Here is a 26,430-nt window from a genome sequence, read left to right on the forward strand (position 1 = left end):
ATATTTTATTATATTCTGTTTTTAAGTTTATGTTATTTTTGTTTTTTAAGCAACTGGCAAAACAAATTTCATTGTTTACTTATTTGTTCAATGACAACAAAGTATTCTTGATTCTCGATTCTTCTTTATCATGTTAATGATTAAACATAAATGTCTGCATAATGATGGTGTAATTAGGATTTGGATACGTCACCCTCTCTAAGAAAACCTGACGAATATATTTTACGCCGAGAGATTAAAGAAACATTTAGTTAAGGAAATTATATTTATAAAATTATGACAGTTAGACCTAGACCAAAGACAGTTTTCTATTGTCTGAGGATCGGTGATTGTAATGTTAGTCAATCGATTTAATATTTTCAAGCAATTGCGATATTGGTAGTTCCTAAAATATTCCATATTTTGTTTATTTAAAAAGGTATTTGCCTTCAGAAAAATAATCATATTGCTTAAATTCAGGCTCCAAAGATACCGGTAAGTAATTTCTGATATAGGCCTATTATGTTGTAGAACTGATTTTTCAAAGACAGACAAAAGTTGTCTGACGAAAATGTGGGGAACGGTGAATAAGATACAGATTTTTTAAACAAAAACTGGGGAGGGGGTAAAGTGTTAAAAAAAAAGCGGTTACGTCCATTTTTTCTCCGGAGTCTGAATTTAACAATGAATGAGCAAAGAGGGTTTTCTTGTATTATACTTTGCTTGATGGAATGAATCACCTCATCATTTCCTCTAATTCGTTTATAGTAAGTTTGTAAATAATATGGATAATTTGTTATTCATGATGAAATAAAGTATCGCGATATTATGAATGCCGGTACAAAAGTTGAAGTATTTATCTCGGTTTGTATCTGAAATTAATAAGTGAACGTATCAATTTTTTACATAAATCGTTGAAAAAATAATAATCTGGGTCCACTGAATATTTAGTTGGTAAATATGGATAATTAATTTGGTTTTTGATAATGACGTAATAAATATCTACATAGTAGAATCTCAGCTACAATGTCTTGTAGTTCTTTGCTTTGGAGTATTTCAGTATTGTTAAACTTTTCTGTATATTTTTTGAAATAGTAATAAAATTGATTTGTAACTATTTTCTCGTTTTATTTGTGGCCCATTTGGAATCGAAACATTTCATTAATCGTTGAAAAATAATCTGGTTCATTGAATGATACTTTAATGTTTTCAAATATTGTACTTAAGCGATACATATTGGGAAACTGAACAATACAGTATCTATTTTTATTTCATTATTTGGTTTATCAGTTTGCCATGCTATAGAATACGAAAATCATTAAGCTACCTATAAGTCTTTTTGAAATCAGAAAAAAAAATGATAACGCTCCAAGCTTAGATAGGCCTATATGAAATAACATAAACACATTAAAGTATAGGAAACTTGCATGGTTAAAAAAAAGGGCGCCACCTACGTTGGGCACGACTTCCGCCTCATTTTTACAATGCGAGAACTCTATCTTGTATTTCTAGTATCTTTGCGCCAGGTAGCGCCATCAAGTTTGATCTCAAACTCAGACTCAGTGCCTACCGTTTTTTGTTGACAGTGTTGATACGTACTTGACAGGTCGTAGTTGTTATTATGACAATCATCGCTATTAAACATGTAACAAACACCTAAACACCTATTACTAGGATGAGGGAACAGACGGAAGAGAACAAAGGTATGTCCACCCAATAGCGTATTATTTTATATTGTGTTTATTTTGTAAGTTCATACTGATACTAGCTAGGGCCTAGGCCGGGAGCTCTAGCAAGGGCCTAGTCCTCCTTATTGTTCAGTAGTCAAACTCAGTTGAGACAATCTAGCCTAGGCCTAGTAGTTAATCGCAACCTGGCTGGTCGATGGAATTACGTTCAGTATTGTAGACCAGCTCTACTATTATTCCTTCTTTTATTATAGACCATACACGTCAAGCCACACGCATTCGGCGCGAGACAACGACATTGCGTCTGTTTCCGCTCTCTATTTAATATTGTTGCTTGAGTTGAGGCGGGGATGGGGAGGTTACGGGGGAGGGGGAGGCTGCTCTTATACACATCTAGATGTGTATAAGAGACAGGTTTAAGAGATGGGGTCTAGGTCTAGCCTAGGCTAGGTTTAGCTAGTAAGTAATAAGGGAACACATACTGTAGGCCTAGAAAAATTATTAGATAATCATTTTTTTAAAAATTATTATTTTAAAATGATGAATGCATAAATCAGAACAATAGATTATTTCGCCTTTTTATGTCGATGTGGGAGGAACTGTTTTTATTTTGAGTTGGCTTTAACAAGAATACTGTAAATATTGTATAAAAACTGGTTTAATTTTATTGTTTTAATGTACTTTATTTCCAGTCACAAAATTGCATTGTTTTTTTATGCTGTTGAAATAAATGATGCAAGAAAAATATATTTCCCAAATTTTTGACATGGACTGCAGTGATAATCTAACAATTTTAAACTTACCTATCATCCCATAAGCCTACTTTGTATTTTCAAAGTTATGATATTTACAGTACATGAAATAGTAATGTAAAAAATTTCAATTTTGTAGGTTTTCAAAGTGATGAATCTTGCAATGGTCTACATATTTAAAAGAATCAAGTTTGTATGTAGTACACTAGCCTAGTAATAATTGTAGTTAGTAGTACAATTATTCATTTTATAAATTTAGTTCAATCATTTATTCTAAAAAAAACTCTGATTTCAATAGTTATTATTTCCAATGTGATAATAAATAGGCCCTGCATATTTTTCTATAATAACAATAATGTTTGTGTGTCATAGACTGTATAATTTCTTTCTATATTACCATACTGTATACATAGTGTAATAGGGTCAAAAATTTGCATCAGTACAGTATGACTACAGTATACTGAGTATTATAGAGCAATCCATACCAGAACAATGAACTGCCAGTCACAGTGGCAGTTTGACGAATGAGAGCCTGTTTTGTTCTGTAAAGTTATTTAATTGCATGGATGATACCTGAACAAATACAGTAGCTCAAGTTCTGCGCAGAAAAAATTGCTAGGAAAGTAGGTGCGTAGAATTGTGACTAGACCTGCTGCATACAGTGGAGGTATTTGTCAATCTAATTTTTCGGCAAAATCTGATCTGGAAATTGACCCTTATTTTTCGAAATGCACGGACAGATTTCTAGGCCTAATTTTTGTGCTGAGTATATATTCCCCCACGCAGACTTTACAGTCTGGAGTGAGACAGACAGAAAACCAGCTGTTGTGAGGTGGTCGTGGTTATTACTAATAAATAGAGAGTTGGGGGTCAAAAACATAAAAATTTATTTTGTGAAGGCAGGATGAGCACGAATGTAGGTACATGTGTTATAAAAAAAAAACACCAAATTAAAAATCTATAAATATAGTATGAAAAATAGAAAGGTCCACAGAACATAACAGATGTTTTAACAAGTAATAGTAGACTGGAGAATGCTAGCGATTACAATACTTTTTCTTTTTGAAAAAGGTATAATTTATTGATAGCAAGGGTATGCAACAGTCCTCGCTACTGCATTGTCGGTCTGGTGAGAACGCCCATACCTACCTGTAGTAATTCTAGCAGCCATAGGCTTTTTGGCATGGAGGATAGGTAGCTAGTGGAAACTGACACCTGATCAAGTACATGAAAGTTGCTTTGATATGTTTTCTCAAATATGTATTATCATCTTCAATTAACATCATGCTGGTCTAGTTTAAACATTTTTCAATTTATGAATTACAGTACCGGTTGGTCTACCCTTGCTACCAAGGGGTACTTAAGACATTTTACTGCATGAGTGACAGAAAATAATCAAGTATGTCAGCTAGTTCTTGCAATGAAGGACTCTGAAAGTCCTACATTACCTAACAATGTTTGCAAATTCTTGTTCACACTTTGTCTGTTGCATAGCATTCGCTATTAACATCAAACAACCTGTGTGGACGTAACTATGTGAAAACAAAGTTATGTTTACTTTACAAACCGTAAGTTCTTAATATTAAGATGCCACCAAGGACAATAAATTACACCATAACAATGGAATCTATGGTAAAATACATTATAACAAAATTGAAAGAAAATATTGTATAACAATAGAAAACAATAGCGCAGTGGTACACTATTGATATTAAACATATAACAAACTTTGGGTACACCATGTGTAAATAAAATAAAAGAATATGGTTTTTATTAAGGTAAAAACCACTGGTTGGTTGTATTGATATTGCTGTAGATTTTTGGTATTGCTAAACCCTGCAAACCTCCAATACACACCACAAACCCCAGGTTTTGATGGGGTTACTGGTGTATTTTTGGAGGTTTGCAGTGTATTTCCAGGTATTTTTCACAAAAAAACACAGTTTAGCAAAACCTTTTGTTAGCCAACACCCTTGGGTTGGAAAAGTGGTCACTTTATGATAGTATTAGATCTCAAGTAAGTTAATCAATTCTGCATTTGCTGATCAAGTATTTCTCAGTGGCATAGATCTCCCAACCCCAGACCTCCTCTTAATGATATTCCCTGAAAATTGTCTTGAATTCTTTTGTATAGAGTTTCTTGTTTGATCCAAATCAATAAAAGATCTAGGTTAAATGTGTAGCAACAGCATGTCAATTAGTGATTGCAAACATCTTGTTGTTAACTTGGTCAATTACTTGGCAGTGTTATGAACCGTGAACACTCTGTTGTTTTCAGTGGTGGTTGGTGGCTAGTATGCTGACTGATGAATATCAAATTCATTATTTGTGATCAATGAAAGCAAAGTCAACTATGAGACGATTCACAAGTGTCTTATCTTTGACATGCCTTTAATTCAGTCTGTGTTGAGTGATTGTACAAACATATTGATCGACTGCATCAATAATGCTTTGTATTTAATATTTGCCTATACTTTGTAATTTAATGGTTGTAAAAAGCCAATATGTTTTGGAGATCTTTTTCAGTGACCTCATATCCTGAATAACAGGCCTGTTCTATTTTTTGAACTATTGAATTTTCTGGCAGACAATTAAGTAATCTTTGTGTCTCTTGCAACGATGGCAGTGGAGTGTCTAGGGGGTGCATTTCCCCAAGAAATACTCATTCCCCATTCCCCTCTCCATTGAGAATGCACTAAAGCAAAAAAATCATTCTTAAGTAGTTGAAAATCACCGCAAGCCACCTTTAAAAGTTAGTGTCCTCTCACCTAATTATCTATCCCCCCACTTCATCTTTGTTCCCCATCAGCCTAGAAGGTGTTTGCACTTCAGTACATAAATTGATTATTTGCTACTTTTACTTTGTTATTCTCTGTGGCAGCGAAATTTGCCTGGATAGACTACAATCTTTGTTTTTTATTCATTTGCTTGCATTGGAGTACTTACATGTACAGTATGCTGCTGCAACAAGATTTGCCAATTACCCTGTAAACTGTCTTTGTAGACTAAGTTCTACATTATCTCGTAATGTACAGTAGGCAAATACCAATTTGTACTTTACCAGTATCAACATTTTTTGTTAATTAAATGTTTAATTTAATGCAATAGATTCAGCAACAACAAACTACTGTACAGCTTATCTTGTGATACGTTTAAATACAGTACCTTTATGTGTAAGTTTATTTTAGGTAGTCCTCAAGGCTTTGGAAATATTTTTTTTTAGTACAAATAATTTGAAATGGTGTTCTTTATTATAGCTATCAAGCGGTTTACATACACTGGGCCTTCTTCCAAAAACCATCGTGAAGATAGCGAAACTGCCAGTGCTTCAGGGTATGATATCAGCAGACCTTATGTTACTAAGAAATCAGGAAAATCAGGTAATTGTTTCTGTATATTTAAAGGTTTTTTTTAAAGTTTAACCCAATTTTTTAATAACAGCCTCCTATCTGTGCTCTGAATACAAAATGTAGTATGAATAAACTGATGGAGGACTATTGTACTTGGTCAGAAATTATCATGTTTGGTTTCAAATTTCAGTATTCTTAATTCAGAATTCTTGTAACACTGTATTCAGTACTTGAAATTATAGTCCTTTAATTCTTATTTAATTTATGTTGACATAAATTATACATTCCTTCATCAATATTTGAACAATGGAATATGTAATTGGAGACAATACTTTATTACAATTATGAATAATCAATAATATTAAAAGAATGATATTAGTTTTCCCATTTTACTCTATATATGGAATATCCAGGCAAGAAAAAGTGCTTTACTGTTGTTGTTAGGTGTTCAAGTTCATAATGATTATTCCCATTTGCCCCAGGAGTGCCTGGCTTTCTTTTAGTTAGAAGCATATCTCCTTAATTCTGAATTAATATTTAAACTCAAATCCTAGGTGTGACCCCAATGACAGACATTAACTGAATCTGAATTAAATCTGAAGCGCTATCAAGACTATCACATTTTCTTTGACAAAAAACTGACTTATGCCCATATACTGTATTGGATTTGATTGGGTATAAAAACAAGAAGGATAACCCACGAAAGTCTGAAGAAGACTTATTTCCAGTGGGGTCCTTCTGGTGGTATTGGGCAGTACACCGGGAGACAATCCCCTACTCTTTTCCGTTGAGTGTACTGCATTCTTTAACATGCACGTGGGCCATAATGCACATAGGACCAAGGGCTTAAAATGTCTTATCCGAAAGACAGTGCGCTATCGTAACTTGCATTTCAACCCTCCAGCTGAAATTCAAGGAGAGCATTGAATTGAACCGGGAACCAAGAGATCTCCATGGATCAGCGCACACACAGTGGCTACCACCAGTTTAGCCGACTGAGTTTACTAGAGGTGCCTATATATGGTCATGATGTGATGTCATCATGACCATATTTAGGCATGTCACGTCTTTGTCAAACAAATTTTGATAGTCTGGCCGGGGCTTTAAATTAAAAAAAACACCAATTTTTTTTTATAGTTTTTGACTTCAAAGAGACATGGAATTCCAAATCGTCACCGTCTTCAGCATTTTTTGACATGGCGTTACCAACGAGCCCACGTATGTCTACCACAGGGTATTACTCACGCTATTCCAGTTACAAAGGAGGCAAAAAGGACAGTGACCTTCCAAGAAACAAGTCACCTTCCAGTAGCCACGAGCTTTCAAGTAAATATAAACAATTTCAGAACATAAGTTTATATTACTCATGCTTCTTGTTTAATCAAATATAGGATCCCATATATGAGCCAGCATTTTGCTAGCCTAATAATATTCTGTTCAGTAGCTCTGGTTTATTATAGGTTTTCAGTGTATTTTCTAATTGTTTTTCTTTTTGCTTTGTGAAACCTTTTCTATAATGTTGTTTTTGAATATATGGAGTACCTAATATATTTCAATTCAAATTCCAATGTAACTTAAAACCTACTTTTTCTTGCCAATCTATTTCTAGACTAAATAATACAATATTGCATAGTCTGATGAAACCACAGAAAATGCCCAAAAATGACCTGGTACCCCAAATTGTTATGATGTGGGAAGGGTGTAGCTCTAGAATGTGTATACGGGGGAGGGATAAAAGTTACCAAAGAGAGGTCTGACAATTTTGGGCAACTAAGACCTGCAGAGTTTCGGAGGGAAGCTTAGGTGTTGTTGGTGGGAGGGGGTGGGGGAGATATGCTGCTGGTGCCTGGAGAAACTTAGCAATTTTGGTCAATTTTGAGCTGTTCTGTGACATTTTAAAATCGTGGATATCCCGGAGGCATTTAGGGGGAAAAAATAAATGATTAAACTGTATATTGTACAGATAACATTTGGTGCTGGAGGCAATTTTTTTGTTTAGAAAACTTTCAATTCATGGTCGAAGGCACAAACCTTTTTTTTTTCAGGCCTGGTAATGCCACAAGAAAAACTAGATTATTTTTTGGTCCAGTCATTTGTGACCGATGGGGACTTGGCCTGTTAGATTGGGGTTTAAGTTTTCTTTCCCCACCCTCTTCTTGTTGCCTTTTTCTTTGTGGGTATGATATTTAATCAACTTATTTCCAGGTAGTACAGGTGTATCATGGAACCAGTCGTCACGCACTGGCTACTCGTACTCTCAGCATGACTCACCAACCACTTCAGCCACTATAGGCAGTAAAGCCTCAAGCCGGGCTTACACTCAAGGTGCAGTCGGAAAGGCTAGTATGCAAGGTTAGTTCATCGTAGCAATATTTTGGCTGCCTAAAGAAGAGAAATCAACAAAATGAAGTTTAATGTAATATATTGCAGTTGTGAATGTTTATATAAAAATATAGCAATAATAATATAACCTTAACTTTCCTAAAAACCTGATCTTTCTTTGTGGCATAAAAGAAATAGGATAGGAAAATGTTTGATACAGTATGAAACACATGAATGATAACCTGCAGACCTTTTTCTAGGAAGGTCCCTCTAATGCTGATTTGGAAAGTATACTGGGAGACAATACCCTACTTTTTTCTGCAGCATTGCATTCTGTTGTAATTGTAATCAATACCTTAAACTATTTTTGAAGTGTAAAGCACTTTGTCGATTTGTAATACTGTACAATCTGTTTTGTGTTCATGCTGTTCTGGGGTATATCAATTTTGCCCTAAACCTTGTTTTTCAACCGTATAGATTTTTATTAGGATGATATTTTTTGTGGTCGTGCTTTTTACTGGTTCTAAATATAATCCCTGTGCAATCAAAATAATGCTCAGAATGTTTACAAGTTAACCGAGCACGTGTTTTAATACATTAATTTGTTTGAAACGTTTACGCAGATATGATGCATTGTCACTTGATTACTTTATGGCCTGAAACTTTATTGAACCGAAAGGATTGTACATACTCAATTCAGAACTAACTATTCTCTCTACATTAATTTGTTTGAAACGTTTACGCAGATATGATGCATTGTCACTTGATTACTTTATGGCCTGAAACTTTATTGAACCGAAAGGATTGTACATACTCAATTCAGAACTAACTATTCTCTCTGATTGGTGATCATATTAATTTTTAAATACTGTTTTATTACACAATCTTTTCTGCAACTTGTGTGATTATAGTGACTGGCTACTTAATTAGTCAATTTGATGTTTTAATTAAAATAGAAACTGTTTCCAAGGATAAACATATAGTTTAGTTAAATGAGGACTAGTTCAAGGCAAGCTAGAATTGGGACACCACATGGTCTGTATATTGCCAGATTAAGACCAAATTTTTAAAATAGCAGTTGTCCATTTTTTGGTACAATCCTGCCGTGTGCATTGTATTTTTCTGACTAGATTCATTAAAACTAATTTAATACATTTTTTTGGCAGATATGGGTAGAACTGCTGGAAGTTACTCAGGTCAAGCAAAAAACATTAAAGAAAGTGCAAGCAGTAGCTGGAACAACCTTTGATAAACAAATGTGTTTTAAAAATTAAGTAAAAAAAGAATAGTTAAATGTAGTAGATTAAGGAGTAAACTTTAGTTCATGCTATCAACAACTTTTATGTGACAAATTTATGTCATGTGCCCATATATTGGTATCAACATTTTAGCCATTATCGGCCCACTGCAAGGTGAAGGCATCTTCAAGCTGAAACCATCAATGTTTGTCCTGTGCAGCCCTCATCTAAGATATTCCGGCAAATTCCATGATCTCATCCCTCCATCTGACTTCATGTCTTCCTCGACCTTGTGTGCTTAACACTCTGACCGCTTAACACTCTGACCGCTAGGGGTTTGAAAAAATAGTATCAGCCACCGCCAGACTTTTTAGCAAATTTCAACACTTTTCCGAAGCTTGTTCAGAGTGCGTATGTGATCAGATTGACATGTAGTGAATACTACAAGAACTACAAACATTTTAGCTTCACAATGGTACCAAACACTTTATTCTAATCACAATCTGTGACCTGTAACAGTAAAATGAAAATGACTCACTTTTGGAGATTTACGCAATTTTGGACAACGAAGCTGAGATAATCCCGATTTTGTGAATTTAAATCAGTACCGCTCTACGCTAATGTAAACAAACAAATAGTGAAATACAGTCCACACTGAATATAGTGTTCAAATTGTTAGTATATGTCAGTTTTTACCCCATCTTTCGGATTCTGTAAAAAAAAAGCTGAAACAAGGAGATCTCCATGCTTGGCGGTCAAGTGTTGCTTTACCAAGCACAGAGATTTGTGTTTGGTGGGCAGAGTGTTAATGTGGAAATCCATTCAGTTGTTAATTTCATCCATCTGTTTCATTTGTTTTGATAATGTCATATCCCAAATATGGGCATATCACATTTATTTGTCACATAAAATTTGATAGTATGAGCTGAGTTTAAAATACATACAGTGAACTGAAAGGATTTCACTTTAAACCCAAAAATTGCTGTATATTAAAAAGGTCAGAGGTCAGTATCATGTTTTCCATGGTTTATAGCAATTCTATAATTTTTTATGAATATTTTAATGAATTAGAGAGGTTTTAATATGTTTTACATGTTATTTTCTTGATGAAAATAATGTGTTATTTATGGGGGTCATATCCGGGGTTAAAGGGTGATAGGTGCTGATGCTTTAAATGAGGAGGGGAAATCTGACAATTTATTAAATTTCTATTCTTTGTCTATTTTGGGTGTATGGCCCTTGATGGTGTAAAAGATCTCATTCATTATTGAATTTAACTTTAATAAAGCTAAAATAAAATGGAGGGTACATAAAAATAGAGGGAGGGGGTATAGAAGAAGATGGGGGTGTTACAGGTACCAGCTTTTTAGTGAAAAACTTGTGCATATAAAAACTGATCTTATAAATGGACCTCTGAGTAATGTTGCTTTGAAGAAAGTATATCTGCAAATGTTCTTCTCATTGTTGTATGATGTGTATATAAATATTATTTATATTTGTTTTCATGTGGATACCGAAGTGCGAGTGTCACCCGAAAAAATAAGTAAAATTTGATGCTATCCAAGACACAGTAAAAGTTCATACCTTATTGTTCTACATACAGTAGCATCCTATCAGTTTATAATTATATCCTTAGAAGTATAACACCTAAACCAAAATAAAATAAGATTTTATGGTAAACACTGTACTTGGCTTTAGTTCACAGCTACATACATTAACTTTAGTTAAAAATTATACACAAATTGTACACATTATTTGGCATATTGAAATTAACTACATATATAATTAAACTGTTCTGTTTATCCACCTATTATTTCCAGAATATCAGGTTAGTTTTTGTAATGTAGACATTGTTCATATTAAGTAAATATATTTTAGATAAATGTTACAAATGTAGACTATATTGTGATGAACAAGATAAACAAATGAAGTATATCTTTTGTTGAATCTCAAATGTACATAATTTATTATTCACAAAGAACAATAGGGGAAAATATCTATTGAACTATTCTAGTTTTGACTTGTGTGTGTAACCACATGTATGTAGTATTGTAGTTAAAACTTAACCCAGCCGGCCCAGGACCTCCTAAATTATTTTAATGGAGAAAAAAAGAAATTTATGTTTGTGAGTGCCATTTCCAAACATCTAGATGTACCATAAATAATCTTTTTTTTTTACCTCAGCCCCATCGATGGTGGGTTGAGGATGGTTGTGGATGCTACACCCTCCATTTGTGAAAGTCTCTCCCTGGGCCCCTATATTTTGAATTCCTGGATTCACCACTGTTATTGTTAGCAATATTAGACAAGACCGTTTTCATGCTTTTGCAATGCTGATTCGGTGCTAAACTTACATAATGTTGCTTAGCTAAATTTCACCTACACTACATAATATTTGTAATGCATTCAGAGTTCTCCAGTGTCATTTCCAGGGGGTGGGAGAGAGGGGTGGGCTAGTGGCGGTGGTGTGTGAATATAATAATAATAATATATGTGGATTTGAGTTTAATGGAGGTTAAAATTCCTGAAAGAAACACTGGATGGACCTCAAAATATCTGTTTTCAGAGTTTTGCCATGAAAGGGGTAAACTTAATATTGATATATTTATATTTCTATATAAAAAAATAGCAAAATTATGTATTTTGAAATCTGGTGTCATATGGCTGTTACTGAGGTATTGCTTTAAATGCTCAATAACAAGTGCCTGGCATACATTATAATACATTACTGTATGTACCATATAATGTGAATGCAAATAAAGTGGCATAAAGCAATTAATAATTGAGTTGTATTTATACTGAGCTTATTGTTTTTAAAGATGTACAGCTCCTTCATAAGCTAAACAGTATTTAAAAATTCAATTCTATTTGAATTTCCTAATTTATAAGTTAACAATTTATGTTAATTTTAGCATAGACCATACCCTTCAATTAGCTGGTAATCAATAAACTTGAGCATAGAAAATATTGAATTAAAAAAAATATGTACCATGATTTTTAAACTGGATAATAATAAAGATAAGAAAACACTTCCAGTGACTGGAAGTGTTTCTATTAGTGTTTGCTGCAAAATGATGGGTGAACATTTTTTAAACAATAATTTTTATGTTCAACTTGAAAATGAGCAAGTTAATTTCAAAAATGATTTTTATGATTTTTTTGGGGGTATTTTTCATGGGACAATACATCTTTGAGGATACTTTAAGGTAAAGTGAAATCTAAACACAATTTTATTTTTTTGATCTATTTCTGATTTTCAGGTTCATCCCAGTTTTTCAGGTCGACTGTAGTACAGTACATCTTTAATGACTAAAGTGTTTCCTAGTGATCAATCTATTCGTATTCTAGGCCCAGCCTTTGCAAACAAATAAAAAGAGTATGATGTTTTAGAACTGTTTTCATTGGTAAGAAACCAAACACAGTGCATGTTTACATTTGTGAGCTTTTGAAGAGTATGTTGACTGAACAAATAAAATATATGACTATAAAAACAATCAATTTCTGTACAAATAAGTACTCTTTCACTCATGAGGACATCATGTAAGGGTTACACCAGACATCAACACTAGAGAGCATATTTCAATGTTCTTGAATTTATATTACTGTATTATCTACTGGTAAACCAGTTTTGCAATAAATACAGTACTGTTAAATATATTTTTAGTGACTTGCCTATAAGCATACAGTATTTCAAAAAACAACCCAACACTCAGCTGTTCTCGTTAAATTGTGCATTGCATAAACATTTTCAAATATTATAATAATATTAATATAAGAATTCATAAAGTGTCAAACGACCGAGGTGCATTATCAAAGGCGCTGTTCACGTTAATGATGGAAAATGTGAGTTTTAACTAATTTTTTTAATGAACCAACAGAAGAACAGTTCTTAATATGTGCAGGGAGTGAATTCCAAAGTGTAGGTGCAGCAAAGGAAAAAGATGTATGGCAAATACAGTAGTTTTAAGGATGTGCGGGGAACAGAGAGCAACAAATTATTAGATGATCTTAGGGTGCATCCGGGAATATAAACGTGGGTAAGTTGATGTCTATATATATATATATATATATATATATATATAGGTTGCTTAAATAGAAGTAGCAAGATTTTGAACTTAAAATCGGGAAGCCAATGGTATAAATGTATGGTGTGCACGGTTGTAGTTGCACTAAGAGTTACAAGTTTTAAGCAAGTTGCCTGGAAATCTGGACAGCCTCCCGCAAGCATGCACAAATCTCCCAAAAAACTGCCCATGATATGGATATAAACTACGTGTAGAAAAAAAATTAGATGTACCAGCAGTGACTTCTTCCATTGGGAATTTTTGACAGTGGAGACCAGGTGGGAATCACATGCTCCCTGTGCGCCTTTTGCTGATGGCATTAATTTTCTTTTGATCAGCAAAGTAATTACCGCTGCTTGTGATAGTTGACATCACCAATCATTTCTGTTGACAATTGAGACCAGATGGGGATCACATGCCCCCCCGTGCCCCTTTCACTGATGCCATTCATTTACCTTTCGATCAGCAAAGTAATTACTGCTGCTTGTTAGAATTGACGTCACCACTCATCTCCGTATAAATGTGCTTTAAAATCATTACAAATAATGTCATTAAACCCATTTTAATGGGTTTGCCTACTTTTCCAACTTCAAGCACAAAGATTAAAGTCATATTTCTGCTGATTATTTGTTTGCAGTTTCCAAAGCAACGGTTTCAAGGATAGAAATTCTTTGTTCATGTGGAGGGGTTAATGAGATGAGATGAGTCCATTTTACCACTTGACCTCAAAATGTTATTCTAATGTATGAATAAGCTTTAAAAAGCTACTGCCCTTTAAAACTCATATGTTATGAACCTATATACATTTGGCAACCATTTTTTTTTTCTTGCCCAATTGGAAACATGTATGCAGGACTTGTAATTTAATAGACCACCAATGTTATCTTTTGCTAAAAATCATGAGAAGCCTGGATGCAAAAAGTGGCCTTTAATTTAAGATAAATCAATCGAACACACAAAATCATATACAGTTGGTTGTCATCGAGTTTAATGTAACCTACCAAATTTAACTTGTACTGGTTCCCAATGGCGAATAAGACAGCGATTCTGTCTGTTAGCAATCTCTACTGTTCGTGGCTATGTATCAACGGTAGGTTCAGGACGGAGGTTAGCAAAAAATCTTTGCTAAAATCGTGTGAAAAATTATGCTACTTTGATATGGAACGGAGCAGGGACTTCAACTACCAATTTTACCTAGGTATTGCCCGCACTTGTCCTACCATTTCCTCAAAAATACCCCTGTAAATGCAGCACCTACCTGTATAGAAATATTTAAGAGTGAGCCCCCCCGGGTCTGTTTAATAGTGGTGTATTTTCGAAACAGAAAAAATTAGCTTTCTCAAAATGGGTAAAACCTAGATACAACAAAAATATACAATTGAACACAGCAAAACATTTACTGTCCAAAATGTATTTAATTACTTGTGTATTCAACAGCAAACCTGCAGGTTTTTAAAACACAATGTGTTGCTGTACGTGTCTGCTGAAGAGCATTATGAGGCTTTCAAAATAGAAGAATTTTATTTAAAATAAATAAAACCGATAAAACTCGGGGGTTGTGTCAAGCATCTTAATGGCAAAGCTACAGCTTACTTTACACATACCATAGTTTTCCTTGTACAAGCTCACCCTCTTTGAACATGGAATTTCCAGAGATACACCAAAATATAATTTTGTTTTTAATGAATAACCTTTAACCTTTTTACAAAATGTACTTTTTGTATGTTATTATTTATAGAGTGAGTAATTTGCAAGAAAATTATTCAAAAGTTAAGTGTGTTGGTGGTGGGCTTATATTCAAGAAACTGTAGCATATTTTAAAATATTACCATTTTTGGCTTAAATTGTGTATATATTTGATCTGTATCGTTGCATTAGATATACAACACACACTATTAAAATCATGAAACAATACTATAATAATATGAATATTTTTTTTCTACATTAATAAACTTTTTCATTGCATTTATTTATTGAAATATTAGCGAGATTGATGGAAGGTGAATGCATCACATCCCCGGACAACGCTCGGTGATTTGTAGTGAATATCATGAAAAGCCTCGGATACAGGAAGTTCAGGATCGGTCTTGGCTTTCTTGACAGCATCGTCAACTTCACCTCTCACTTCTAAATCAATTTTCTGTAATATTAACATAGTGATAAGTCTTATTGTATATGACACAGAATGAGTTCTCTAGAGAAATATTCCATAAGGTGTAGTTAGTAACAAAACACTGGCCATTTATACTCCTGGGTCACTAGAGACAATGGGAAGTAAGTGCCTTGTCAGCCCAAGACTGGAACCCTTTTTTATTGGAAGCCTACGGCCTAGTTCAGACTAGGTGGATAAACCCGGCTCAACTCACCGGGTTTATCCACCTGCCAGTCTGAACTAGGTGGCTTATCTCAAGCCAGGCTGTGTTCCTATAGTAACTACGCCTGGCGCGCCACCGTGTTAAATTTTCTAAGCCAGGTTTTAATCATTACGGGGGGTCTTGCATTGACTTTGGGTGACGAAATGACCAATCAGCATTCAATTACGTACGCTGTGAGCGAGCGTACGTTTCGCGACAGCAATGTTTTGAAACGCATTTCCTGGTTACGGTTCATTATTATGCAAATTCTTGCCTGGCTAAACCCGCTAGTCTGAAAGCCTGGCAAAGTTAAGCCGGTCTTAACTCAAGCCTGGCTTATCTCCAAGTCTGAACGTAGCCTACAGCTCTTTCACTGCACCATAATATATTTCTATTGAATACCGGTTGCAACTTGATCTAAGTGGCTGCCACCCAACCTGTTAATGAAATAGAATTAAAATTACCTTCAGTTCATCAACAGTTGCAAGATTGCTTGAAGTTATTCGCTCTTTGAAGTTGGTGATGGGATCTCTCTGCTGGCGGATTTCTTGAATTTCCTCGCGAGTACGATAACTTGTTCCTGGATCACTCATACTATGTCCATAATACCGGTACGTCTCAACTTCCATAACTAAGGGACCCTGTAAGAAAACATCTCCAACATTAAACTGTTATACAGCTCTCAAAATCGGAATAGAGTCAAAATCTGGGGTCGAAAAAGGTTTTTCATACAAGTACATGTAGGTTATATTGCAATCTATTATGTCAAACATTGTACAAGCTAATGGTCTGTACTTTATCTGTGTCTTGTTTTCAATTATTTAAATTGTTTATCATATATACATAGTTATATAAGCTGCCATTTAATTTTTAATCAGGCAGTGATGAGTTGATCAATATCTAGGTACAAGTAGGTAGACCATGATGTACCTTTCCTGCTCTGCAGTATTCGGCAGCCCATAACATTGCCTCTCTCACTGCCAGCACATCCATGCCATCAACCTACAGAAAATAATAATAAATATAGAACAAGTTATGTACACGAGCATGAATAATTAAATAAAAGTAAGATAGATTGATGAAAAGATAGGCGTATATCCAGGTGAATCATTTTGCATATAAGTATCAAAAGCTTCTGGTTTTGCACAGAATTCTCCCAACAAATGGGGGCACCATTCAAATAAATTACATTGATTCATCAATACTATATGTATTATTTACACTCCATTTGGTAGGTGCTCCAAAGTTTATTATGATGTTGCTAAGGGTTTGTACACAAGAACTCAAAATAGAGGGGGCCCAGGGAGGGAATTTCACAGGTAGAGGGTCCACCAACACCAGGCCTACCATGGTTGAGGCCAAGGTACGAAAATTTATGACTATGGCACCTCTAAATGAACAGGAGTGGCACTCACACACTTAAATTTTTAATATAATTTTCTTTTTCTATCCATTTATAAATTTGAAAAATGTAGGGGGCCTGGGCCGAATGGGCCACCCTCCCCTCACCCCATTGAATCTGCCACTGAACCAGTGTAGTGATTCCTGGCTCTCATGAACACCTACCCAGAGTCCAGGGACATAATCTCCTCGAGAGAAGTAGTCAGTTGAAGCTGATGCTCTATCGACTGCTGTACCCATTCCAAACTTATTGTTTTCACAAACAAAGATACATGGTAAGTCCCACAGTTTTGCTATATTATAGGCTTCAAAGATTTGCCCTTGATTGGCTGCACCATCTCCGTACAACGTCACCGACACATCACCGGTGCTCATGTATTTCTGGGCAAGGGCGACCCCAGCGCCAAGTGGCACCTGTAATGAATAAAATTGTCTTGCACTTATTCAAATTATTAAAACCATTGTAGTAAAACAATTCTATTATGTGGTATACCGTTAAACCTTGAATAAAATTCCTGGGCTTCTTCTTTTTAGGACCCTTAGATTGGATGGGCTTCTTTTTTGAGGTGGGCATCTTTTCGATATGGGCTTCTTTTCAAGATTACTTTTACAAACTAAAAAGGGGGGATTTCTTTCAAAATGAATTTTGTAAATAATGGAATTGCTACTATACGACATTTTCAACTATGGAATTCAACATTCTGTTTAATATATTTTTTAAAAATTTCAACCATGCTAGTACGATAAAATACTATTGATACTGAACCGCTATAATAAATATCAAAGATAACGTCAGTCTGAATGTAAGTGAAGCCTGAAAGAAGCCTGTTATCCTAATTAGAAACGCATGTGCTTCTTTCCGAGGTGGGCTTCTTTTCGAGATAAGTTTTGCAAATTAAAGAGGGGAAGGGGTTTCTTATCGAGATGGGTTTCTCCTTCAGATTAAGCCCACAGGGTTTCTATGCAAGGTTTTACGATATTTTAGTAAATAAATATAACAAATTAAAATACAAACCTGAGCACCAACAATACCATTTCCTCCATAGAAATTTTTGGTGTACATGTGCATGGATCCACCTTTGCCTTTCTGGATACCAGTTTGACGACCTACCGATACATAAATGTTTTTTAACATATAAATATTATGTTATAATGTATTCCGCAGAATTATCATTACTGATTAATATTCCAACACAACCACAATTATACCATCCCTTAAGCTGGGCACTCACTACGTTGTGCGACTGTCGGACGACGAATCGAACTCCGCTTCCTGGGAGCGCTAGAACATGCAACGCCGTCTGCTGATTATCAGTGGTCGTCTGAACGGATCGTCATTACAAATGATCAGTTGTGCGCGTTGTCGCATTGTTTTCTTCATAGAATTGCATCGGCCGACGACTATCCGGCGCAGTGAGTGCCCAGTTTTATGAGAAAAGTTTGAGATACCTGTAAGCTCAGCGAGAATTTGATGAACACTGACCCCCATCAAGTAAGTCCAGCCATGGCAACGATACGCTGTGATCACATGATCAGTTTCACGCATTGCTTCTTTCATACCAACCGCACATGCTTCCTGAAAATGATCAATAATCATAACAAGCTGTTAATGCGAGGATAAATTTAAAGATTCTATACACTCCCTTTTGCCAGTTGCAACAACTTTGTCTTATACACCCAAGGCTATAAAGTCTTTAGGACTGCCCTGGAGGCTCTAGGACTGCCCTGGAGTCTCTAAGACTGCCCTGGAGTCTCTAGGACTGCCCTTGAGTCGCTAAGAATTTTAGTTCATCTCCCGGTCTCCAGGAAACTTCACATTTTCACCTAGAATTGGAATTCTCTGGAATTTCTCAATGATTTTAACACATGTTTACAACAGGGCTTAGTCTAAAGTGATTTTTTTTTCCATTCTTAAGCAGACAATAAGGCAGATATAAGGTTTAATAACATTAACAGTGACCTAAACCTGCCCAAGTCTCTTTGTTTATATTGGACATGGCGATAAGATTGTACATGTGTGTATTTGTACATTTTAGCTACTACACACTTGGTAAAGCTAACACTAAGCATGAAATGTACATGTATACCTTAAATGTTTGTATTTGGAATGGATCGGGTGAGTACGTACCATAAACCCTCGAATAGAAGCCGTGGGCTGCTTCTTTTCTTTCTTTTTTTTTGCGACCATTGGAAGGGCATTTTTTTTTAGATCGGCTGCTTTTCAAAGCTACTTTTGCAAAGAATGCTATGAATTTTAGCAATTAAGTACTATCAAATAATAAATCAGGCCATTGTAACATCAATCTGTATCATAGAGTGTATTAAGATACTGTAGGCTTATTTTCAAGGCTACTTTTACAAACTAAAGAGGGGGCTTCAATTCGAGATGGGCTTCTTCTCGAGATTAATCCCATTGTGCTTCTATTCGAAGTTTAACGGTACGTGCTACTTGTTTGATGTTGACGTATTAGTATCATATTTTACGCAAGGTCAGTAACATGTACCTGTCCTGAATAGAGATGAAGAAAGCCACGAATCTCCTTAGACTTGTAAAGGTTACTGGCAGCTGTCTCCATTCGACGAATCACCTGCATGGTACGATAAATTCTCAAAGCATCGTCGCGGTTTAGACTCACTTCTGTCGATGGTCCTGATTCTAGTTTGTGTAGTTTACATTCTTGGGTGATAAAATTCGCCTCTTGGGCACCACTTGTATATGGTCGACTCAAAACTGCAACTGCTCTGTGCTGTAAAATACATTGATGCATGGGTTCATTGTATGGGGAGTAGAGAGGGCTAGGAAAGTTTTTGTATAACCAATAATGGTCTCATTAGGAATGCTTCTTGAGTTTCACTTGCAAGGTAGGAACATGCACACAACGCCGTCAGTTTTAGGCCGTCAGAAACCAACAGGTACAAATGAAATAGGATTTAATTAAAACCGTTTGGCAGAAAAATTGTTAATTTATTATATATAGGCCTAGGCCTAAAATTCAATTTACATGGAATATTTATGGCCCTCTAGGCCTAGGCCCCAAGGCTTGGGGCCTAGGCCTAGAGGGCCCTAGTTTTTTAAGATCGGGGTGGAAAACTTGGCTGGCTTACCCTAGTAGAGTGGCCAATAGATAGGCCGAGACCTAACTAGGGTTGAGTCTATCCTAGCTAGCGTGCTAGGTCTATCTAGGCCTAGGGATCTCTCTAGCTGGGCATAGGACCGGCCAAGTCCCTACCAACCTAGGCCTCCAGGCTAGTATAGGGTAGGGCCTGGTGTTGGTTGGTTTTTGCAGCCAAAATGCATTGCTTTATACAAGAAAAAAATGGATAAAAATACAGAATAATATAGCTACAACTGACCAGCAGCCTGGAACCTGTTCCTAATGTTTTTACAAGCACAGACATGGCGTTAATCTAATAAATTAACAACAATTGTAAGGCTATCAACTTTAAATGCCTCAGCTGGATGAGGTCAGAGTGCACAGCTAGAGCAGAGGCCGAGTGGTGGATCGTCGGATCCATGTTCGGATGGATCCGAGAACCAATGAAATCGAGCGGATGCCACTTCGAGCGAATGCCAGTTCGAGCGGATGCTAGTTCGAGCGGCAAAAGATCCACAGCCTGTGCGCGAGTAATGTACGAATTAAATTAATTTAAAAATTCATTATTTTGAGCTAACGATTTGCATTCGTCCGAGGCTCAAGCTTTGCCTTGGAGCCAGGGGAAAAAGCCCTGGTGGGTTCCGGGGGAGAAGCCTATAGTCTTATGTATAGAAATCGTATTTACTTGATTTTTAGGTTATTTAAAATGTTAACTAGGTTCATAAATATAATGATTTATCTTGTCTTAGTCATTCGTAATTGTTATTCTTTTCACTCGCTTTAAGAAAGTGGGTTTTAAACTACAAACGAATGTTGAATAGTGAGAAAATTGATATGATGTCATTATTACTGTGTTGATAGTCTTATCACACTACATGCACCTTCTGACGTACACCTAGATTATGTAACTTATAAATTTAGGGCATACAAATACAAATAGGCCTACAACATAATTCAATTACAAATATAATTTGCGTTTTTAAATACAAAACCCCATTTGAGACAAAAACTGTGAATTAATGAAACGTGCGCAATTCAATAGTTTTAAAATATGAGGTCTCCTAAGTGCTTTTGTTAGGCCGCCATCTGGTCGGGTTTGCCAAGACTGTATTCAAACATGGAATAATTATTAAAAGTACCAGAAACATTTCAGAACTTTAGTGTACAGAGCATTTTTTGCATTTTAAACAGAATTTCAATCACAAATATTTATATTTTATTTTTTATTATTTTAAAAATTCATTTATATATTTGTTTATTTCTGTATATATATTTCATTGACTCTAAATGTATATATTGATTTCAATTTCTTTTTATTTTAATCCATTTTAACTCCTTTTTAAGTTGTACAAAAAAACCGTAGGCCCCTATATAGACAAATTAATTTATATATAATTTATTTATTTTTTATCTATTTTATTATTAATTAATTTATTTTAACAGTTAATTTCTTTTTATTTAATTTATTGTAAATAGATAATTGATATTTTATTATTTTTATTTTCTATAATTTCCTAAAACTGGGTTGATGGGATTTCGAGCTAAATTGTCCGTTACTATTCTCAATCCTAGCCATCTTAGGTTATTTTACAATTTGTTTGTTATTTCTGCTGCTTTAACTGTGTAAATTGTTTGTACACTTTTTTGGTTATAAAGAATGAATGAATCAATTAAAGAATAGGGCGAAGATAAATTCGCACTTGTTATAGTTCGCACTAAATGCATCCGCTCGAACTGACATTCGCTCGAATTGATTGGCGATGGATGGTCTGAAAAGAGCGCCATCTATAATCAAATGGGGAACACGGAATCGGGGAAAAAAAGATCAAAATGGCCGACGAAGATACGAGAGAAACCGATACAAGGCGACTAAATGTTAAAAAGCAGACTTTGGATGATGCTTACGCAGCACCAGCCAACTTTCTGGAGATAGATATTGTCAACCCAGAAACACATGGCTTTGGAAAGAAGCGTTATACAGACTACGAAGTTCGAATGAGGGTAGGCGTAGCATGTTGATCAAAAACAGGTCTTGTGACCGAAACGCCTAGAGAGAACCGCCCAGCCGGCCTCGATCGACTAAATTCAATGTGCAGCCTAGAAACGTGATTTTTAATTTTGTGTACTTCGCCCTGCTTACAGTGCACGGCATTTATCAATATCGTAGTCTGTAGTGTTTCAGGTTGCTTGTTTTAATGTTCGCCTAGGGAGGCTAGGCCTAGCATAGTTTTAAAATTCTAATAATATGTTTTTAAAAAAAAAGAAGAAAAGGTTAAGCTCCCCCTACCCTACGGCCTAGGCCAAGGACTACTACTAGTCTAGGCGGCAAGGCCTAAAGTGTCTAGAGGACTAAGTCTAAGCCTTCCTAAAATTAACCAGTTTAACTTAACCTTCCTACCTATATAGATAGTCATGGCATGCTCTTCTAGGCCATTCGCCCGCCGCTACGAATTATTGCAGTTCTTGCGTGTGGAAAGTTGTGGCCTTACACTGTTTGTAATCTATCATTTTTCAATTTACCAAACGCAAACTTATGAAATTTATATATTTTTTTTCAGTCGAATTTACCAATCTTTAAATTGAAGGAATCATCCGTACGGCGACGATACAGTGACTTTGAATGGCTACGAACTGAACTTGAGAGAGACAGCAAAGTAAATAGATTATAAAATCCAGCTCATCCTACGCTTGGACAGTGGCAATGTCTAGGGGTGCACACGACCCCAACTTCATTGAAGCAGAAAAATCACCTTATTTTTCCAGCTATCGCCCCCTTCACTTAATCGCCCCACTTCAACTTTGACCCCATAAGCCCCACCCCATTTGAAGACTCAAAGAGATACCATTGCTCTTAATATTCAGTCATAATATTTCAACAAGATAATTGGCTGATGAAATTTATTTCTTTACAGTGTAATTGATTTGTAGGATAGTTTAATGAGCTAATTTGTATTGTTTCTTATGCTGGAAATTTTACCATTATGAGAGAATAAATAATAATTATAATATCGAATTTCATTCATGTTAAGCCAAGTAAATAAGGGTTATCAGGGTAGTAATCATATTTACAGGATAATGTACAAAGACATGTTTTTTAGATGCTTTATTTTCCCTCCTTTTCAGTTTTGTTCTTTACAACTATACTTTCCAAAAAGTAATTCTTGTTTCTTTTGCAGATTGTAGTTCCACCTTTACCCGGAAAAGCGTGGAAAAGACAAATGCCCTTCCGGTCAGATGATGGAATATATGAAGATGACTTTATAGAGGAGCGCAGACAAGGCCTGGAAGCATTTGTTAATCGGTAATCCAACTTCCATAATGAACCAGAAAAACTGCATTTAGTGATGGTACCAGTGGTTGTCGGGGAGGGGGAATTTCCCTTGTCAGGCTGAAAATATTACCGTAATTTGCTGATCTAGCAAAAGATATTGTGCTTTATATGCACACATGCTATCATTCTAAACCATAAAAACTCTCCTCCTTGATGCCACTAGGTTGTTTTTTTTTTAAGACCCTGACCTCTGGAGTATCTAGATGACCTTTGGGTTGATAACCGACTCCATTAAGGCAGGTACACCCTAAGGAAATTAAAAGAATTGATGCAACCTTAAACACTACATGCCTTTGCCTTTTTTCTTTTTTTTTTTTAAATTATGGGTACCATATATACTCACGTATAAGGCGACCCCCGAGTTTGAGAATATTTTTGGACGATCCACGTTTTACCGTCGGAAATTCATACCTTTTGCTGTTCTTCATGGTCTTGATACTGTATCTAGCTGGCTACAAATGAGAGCTCCAAATGTAGGGCTAATCTTCAAAATTAATACCATTTTATCTGGTTTTAAATGTTTAATTTAATCAAAATCTTATTTTCCCAGTACAGTATTTAAAATTGCGTTCATCCATACTAACATTTATTAGGTTCATTGCAGTAGTAAATTTGCATGTTACGGACGATCTGCACATACAAAGACAAACATGATTTTTAAAAATGTAATACTTGTATGTTGTGCGTATAAGACGACCCTGTTTTTCTATGTGTATCTACCATAAAGTGCCTATTTACGGCTGCTAGGTAGTCACGGACCACGCCCATACGCAATTCAGCACAATGATGTTGCAAGTTATGGTTTATTCTCCAACCTTTTACATATTGTAATTTGCTATTTTAAGCCTCGTTTTATACATGAGCATAAGGTTCATTATTCACCATATTTTGGCTATCTGCTGTATATATTTATCCTATAAAGTAGTGAGTAGCCTCAAACCCTACTGTAGGGTGTGTTGTGCTGTTGAAACTTGACAAAAATTTACTTAACTGCTGAAATAAATTGATAAACTATATTTTGAATTTCTGTTTTCGAGTGATCATTTTACAGCTTGTTACATAATTTATTTAAGTCGAAAACTAATACTTGAGTGATTTTTCTTTATAGAGTGTCCGGCCATCCGCTAGCTCAGACGGAACGTTGCTTACACATGTTCTTACAGGATCCTGTTATAAACAAAGACTACACACCGGGAAAGATTCAAAACACGTGAGAAAAAAAAAACAACAGATCACCAACCAACCGCAACCACTAATAGCCTCTTGTACAGATAGAAATTATACACATACATCAACTGTCTATTATTATGTTATATAGATATTATTATATAATTTATAATAGATTGACAGTTGTATTTCTGTTATGCTATTAATTTAGGCACTCGTGTAATGTAATGTTTTGTTTCATTTATTCGTATAATTTCCCAATATTTACTTATTAATTACTCATGTAGTTGAATTTGATAATTAATAAAAGTATGTAATCGAAACTGCAAGGGTGTTTTTAAAAAATTATACTTTAAAACTTTGTGTTATTGAATCCCATAATGTATTCATTGATCACTCATAAATTTTGATTTGTTCTCACTTATTTTTGGGATTATGACTTACGTGTTGGTAGATCTTTTAACAGTATCGTGTCGGCATTTTATTCCTTCAAATAATTAAAAAGATTCCCTTTAATTGTGTGTATTTATATAGCTAATTCCATAAGTATATATATATGTATAATCAACCAATTAATAAGGCATTTTCTTTCGAAAGCTAATTTCCGTCTTGAGGGACTGATATTCCCGATTATTTTACTATAATGGAACAAACACATTAATTTTCTGTGTGTCAGATTTATGTTAATTCAGGTTGAGGAATAGTTAGACTAAGTAGAAACACATTGTACTTTTTCCCATTAGCAAAGAACTACCCTTTTCAAATAATCTTGTTGGTGGCATTACAGTAAAAATCCTTCGATTTCCCTTGAAATCCTTTGATAATTTTACCTCGATTCATAGACAGTGTTGTAAGTTATTTTTTACACAGGCGTACATTGATATGTATTTCTTGGTGAAACAACACAATGCAATAACATTGAAATCAGCTATCTTTTGCTAACGTGGGGAAGGGAAATCCTTTTTTCGCTCAGCCCAATCTAGGTCCCTGGATTACTTTCAATGAATATAATGGTCTTATTTGTTATTTTGTGGGTCTTCAGAAAATATTTTATCATGATTAGATAAACCATGAATATCTTCCATAGATCCTAGCATGTAAAGCTGTTCGGATTATGCACCCATAGAATTCTGATTACAGGTACTCTAATTAAAAAACTAAAGTGCTGAAGCTAACGTACGATTTCCAAAGTGAAAGTTTCAAATACGCACAATACTGCTGCGACAGATAATACGGCAATTCTTGCGTACACATCCACAAACCAGTATCTTCATTTGACCTACTTAGCTCCCTTATATTCCAGTAACTATGATTCCTTCACTGTCGTCGCTAAAATGTCACATAGTAATTGTTCTAAAACTTTTGTAAAATTGCTCTTAAATGCTGGTAATTCATTTGGAGATTTCTGGACATTGTCATAATTATCATCGGAATGATTGTTTTATATGTATGTACTGATAACATGTCAATTATTGAATAAATTTTGTCAATTAATTGAAAAACATGGAAAGTGACTCAAGACTTGTCAATAAAGGATTGTTTTATTATAATCAGTTCCAATTAAAAACGATTTAATTACGGTATGAGAATTAATCACTATAGACCAGCACTATGCATCTCGATCCTTTTTAGAGAATGCTGTGTTATGTTTACCATAATAATAGGCAGATGTATTGTTGGGATTTCTAT

At 35.1% G+C, this 26,430-nt stretch overlaps 3 protein-coding genes across 3 annotated transcripts; 2 read left to right on the forward strand and 1 right to left on the reverse strand.

The window, feature by feature from the left end:
- Positions 1-1,530: 1,530 nt before the first annotated feature.
- LOC117118619 lies at positions 1,531-9,370 on the forward strand. Its single transcript, XM_033263300.1, has 5 exons — positions 1,531-1,682; positions 5,677-5,799; positions 6,907-7,095; positions 7,975-8,121; positions 9,258-9,370. Exons 1-5 carry the CDS (start codon positions 1,655-1,657, stop codon positions 9,338-9,340), a joined length of 570 nt encoding a protein of 189 aa, XP_033119191.1. The 5' UTR covers positions 1,531-1,654; the 3' UTR covers positions 9,341-9,370.
- Positions 9,371-14,359: 4,989 nt separating this feature from the next.
- On the reverse strand, positions 14,360-20,655 carry LOC117118704 (probable pyruvate dehydrogenase E1 component subunit alpha, mitochondrial). Its single transcript, XM_033263405.1, has 8 exons — positions 20,503-20,655; positions 19,653-19,895; positions 18,598-18,724; positions 18,164-18,255; positions 17,314-17,562; positions 16,678-16,749; positions 16,212-16,388; positions 14,360-15,533 (listed from the first exon to the last, which is right to left on the reverse strand). Exons 1-8 carry the CDS (start codon positions 20,545-20,547, stop codon positions 15,375-15,377), a joined length of 1,164 nt encoding a protein of 387 aa, XP_033119296.1. The 5' UTR covers positions 20,548-20,655; the 3' UTR covers positions 14,360-15,374.
- Positions 20,656-22,026: 1,371 nt separating this feature from the next.
- On the forward strand, positions 22,027-26,251 carry LOC117118859 (sorting nexin-12-like). The gene is made up of 4 exons (XM_033263625.1): positions 22,027-22,244; positions 22,802-22,897; positions 23,420-23,544; positions 24,683-26,251. The coding sequence occupies exons 1-4, from the start codon at positions 22,074-22,076 to the stop codon at positions 24,786-24,788; spliced, it is 498 nt and encodes a 165-aa protein (XP_033119516.1). The 5' UTR covers positions 22,027-22,073; the 3' UTR covers positions 24,789-26,251.
- The last annotated feature ends 179 nt before the right edge of the window (positions 26,252-26,430 follow it).

Source organism: Anneissia japonica, unplaced genomic scaffold (assembly GCF_011630105.1).
Source record: "Anneissia japonica isolate Jap-2015-1 unplaced genomic scaffold, ASM1163010v1 scaffold287957_len1322810_cov207, whole genome shotgun sequence".
Taxonomy (NCBI): domain Eukaryota; kingdom Metazoa; phylum Echinodermata; class Crinoidea; order Comatulida; family Comatulidae; genus Anneissia; species Anneissia japonica.

Coding starts and splice junctions, on each gene's coding strand:
- LOC117118859 (XM_033263625.1), top strand. CDS start 22,074: ATGGCCGACGAAGATACGAGAGAAACCGATACAAGGCGACTAAATGTT. Junction 22,898..23,419: donor AACTTGAGAGAGACAGCAAA/GTAAATAGATTA, acceptor TTTCTTTTGCAG/ATTGTAGTTCCACCTTTACC. Junction 23,545..24,682: donor CTGGAAGCATTTGTTAATCG/GTAATCCAACTT, acceptor TTTTCTTTATAG/AGTGTCCGGCCATCCGCTAG.
- LOC117118619 (XM_033263300.1), top strand. CDS start 1,655: ATGAGGGAACAGACGGAAGAGAACAAAG. Junction 5,800..6,906: donor TAAGAAATCAGGAAAATCAG/GTAATTGTTTCT, acceptor TTTTTTTTATAG/TTTTTGACTTCAAAGAGACA. Junction 8,122..9,257: donor CGGAAAGGCTAGTATGCAAG/GTTAGTTCATCG, acceptor TTTTTTTGGCAG/ATATGGGTAGAACTGCTGGA.
- LOC117118704 (XM_033263405.1), bottom strand. CDS start 20,547: ATGTCTGTGCTTGTAAAAACATTAGGAACAGGTTCCAGGCTGCTG. Junction 18,256..18,597: donor AATTCTCGCTGAGCTTACAG/GTATCTCAAACT, acceptor ATGTATCGGTAG/GTCGTCAAACTGGTATCCAG. Junction 17,563..18,163: donor ATGGTATTGTTGGTGCTCAG/GTTTGTATTTTA, acceptor TATTCATTACAG/GTGCCACTTGGCGCTGGGGT.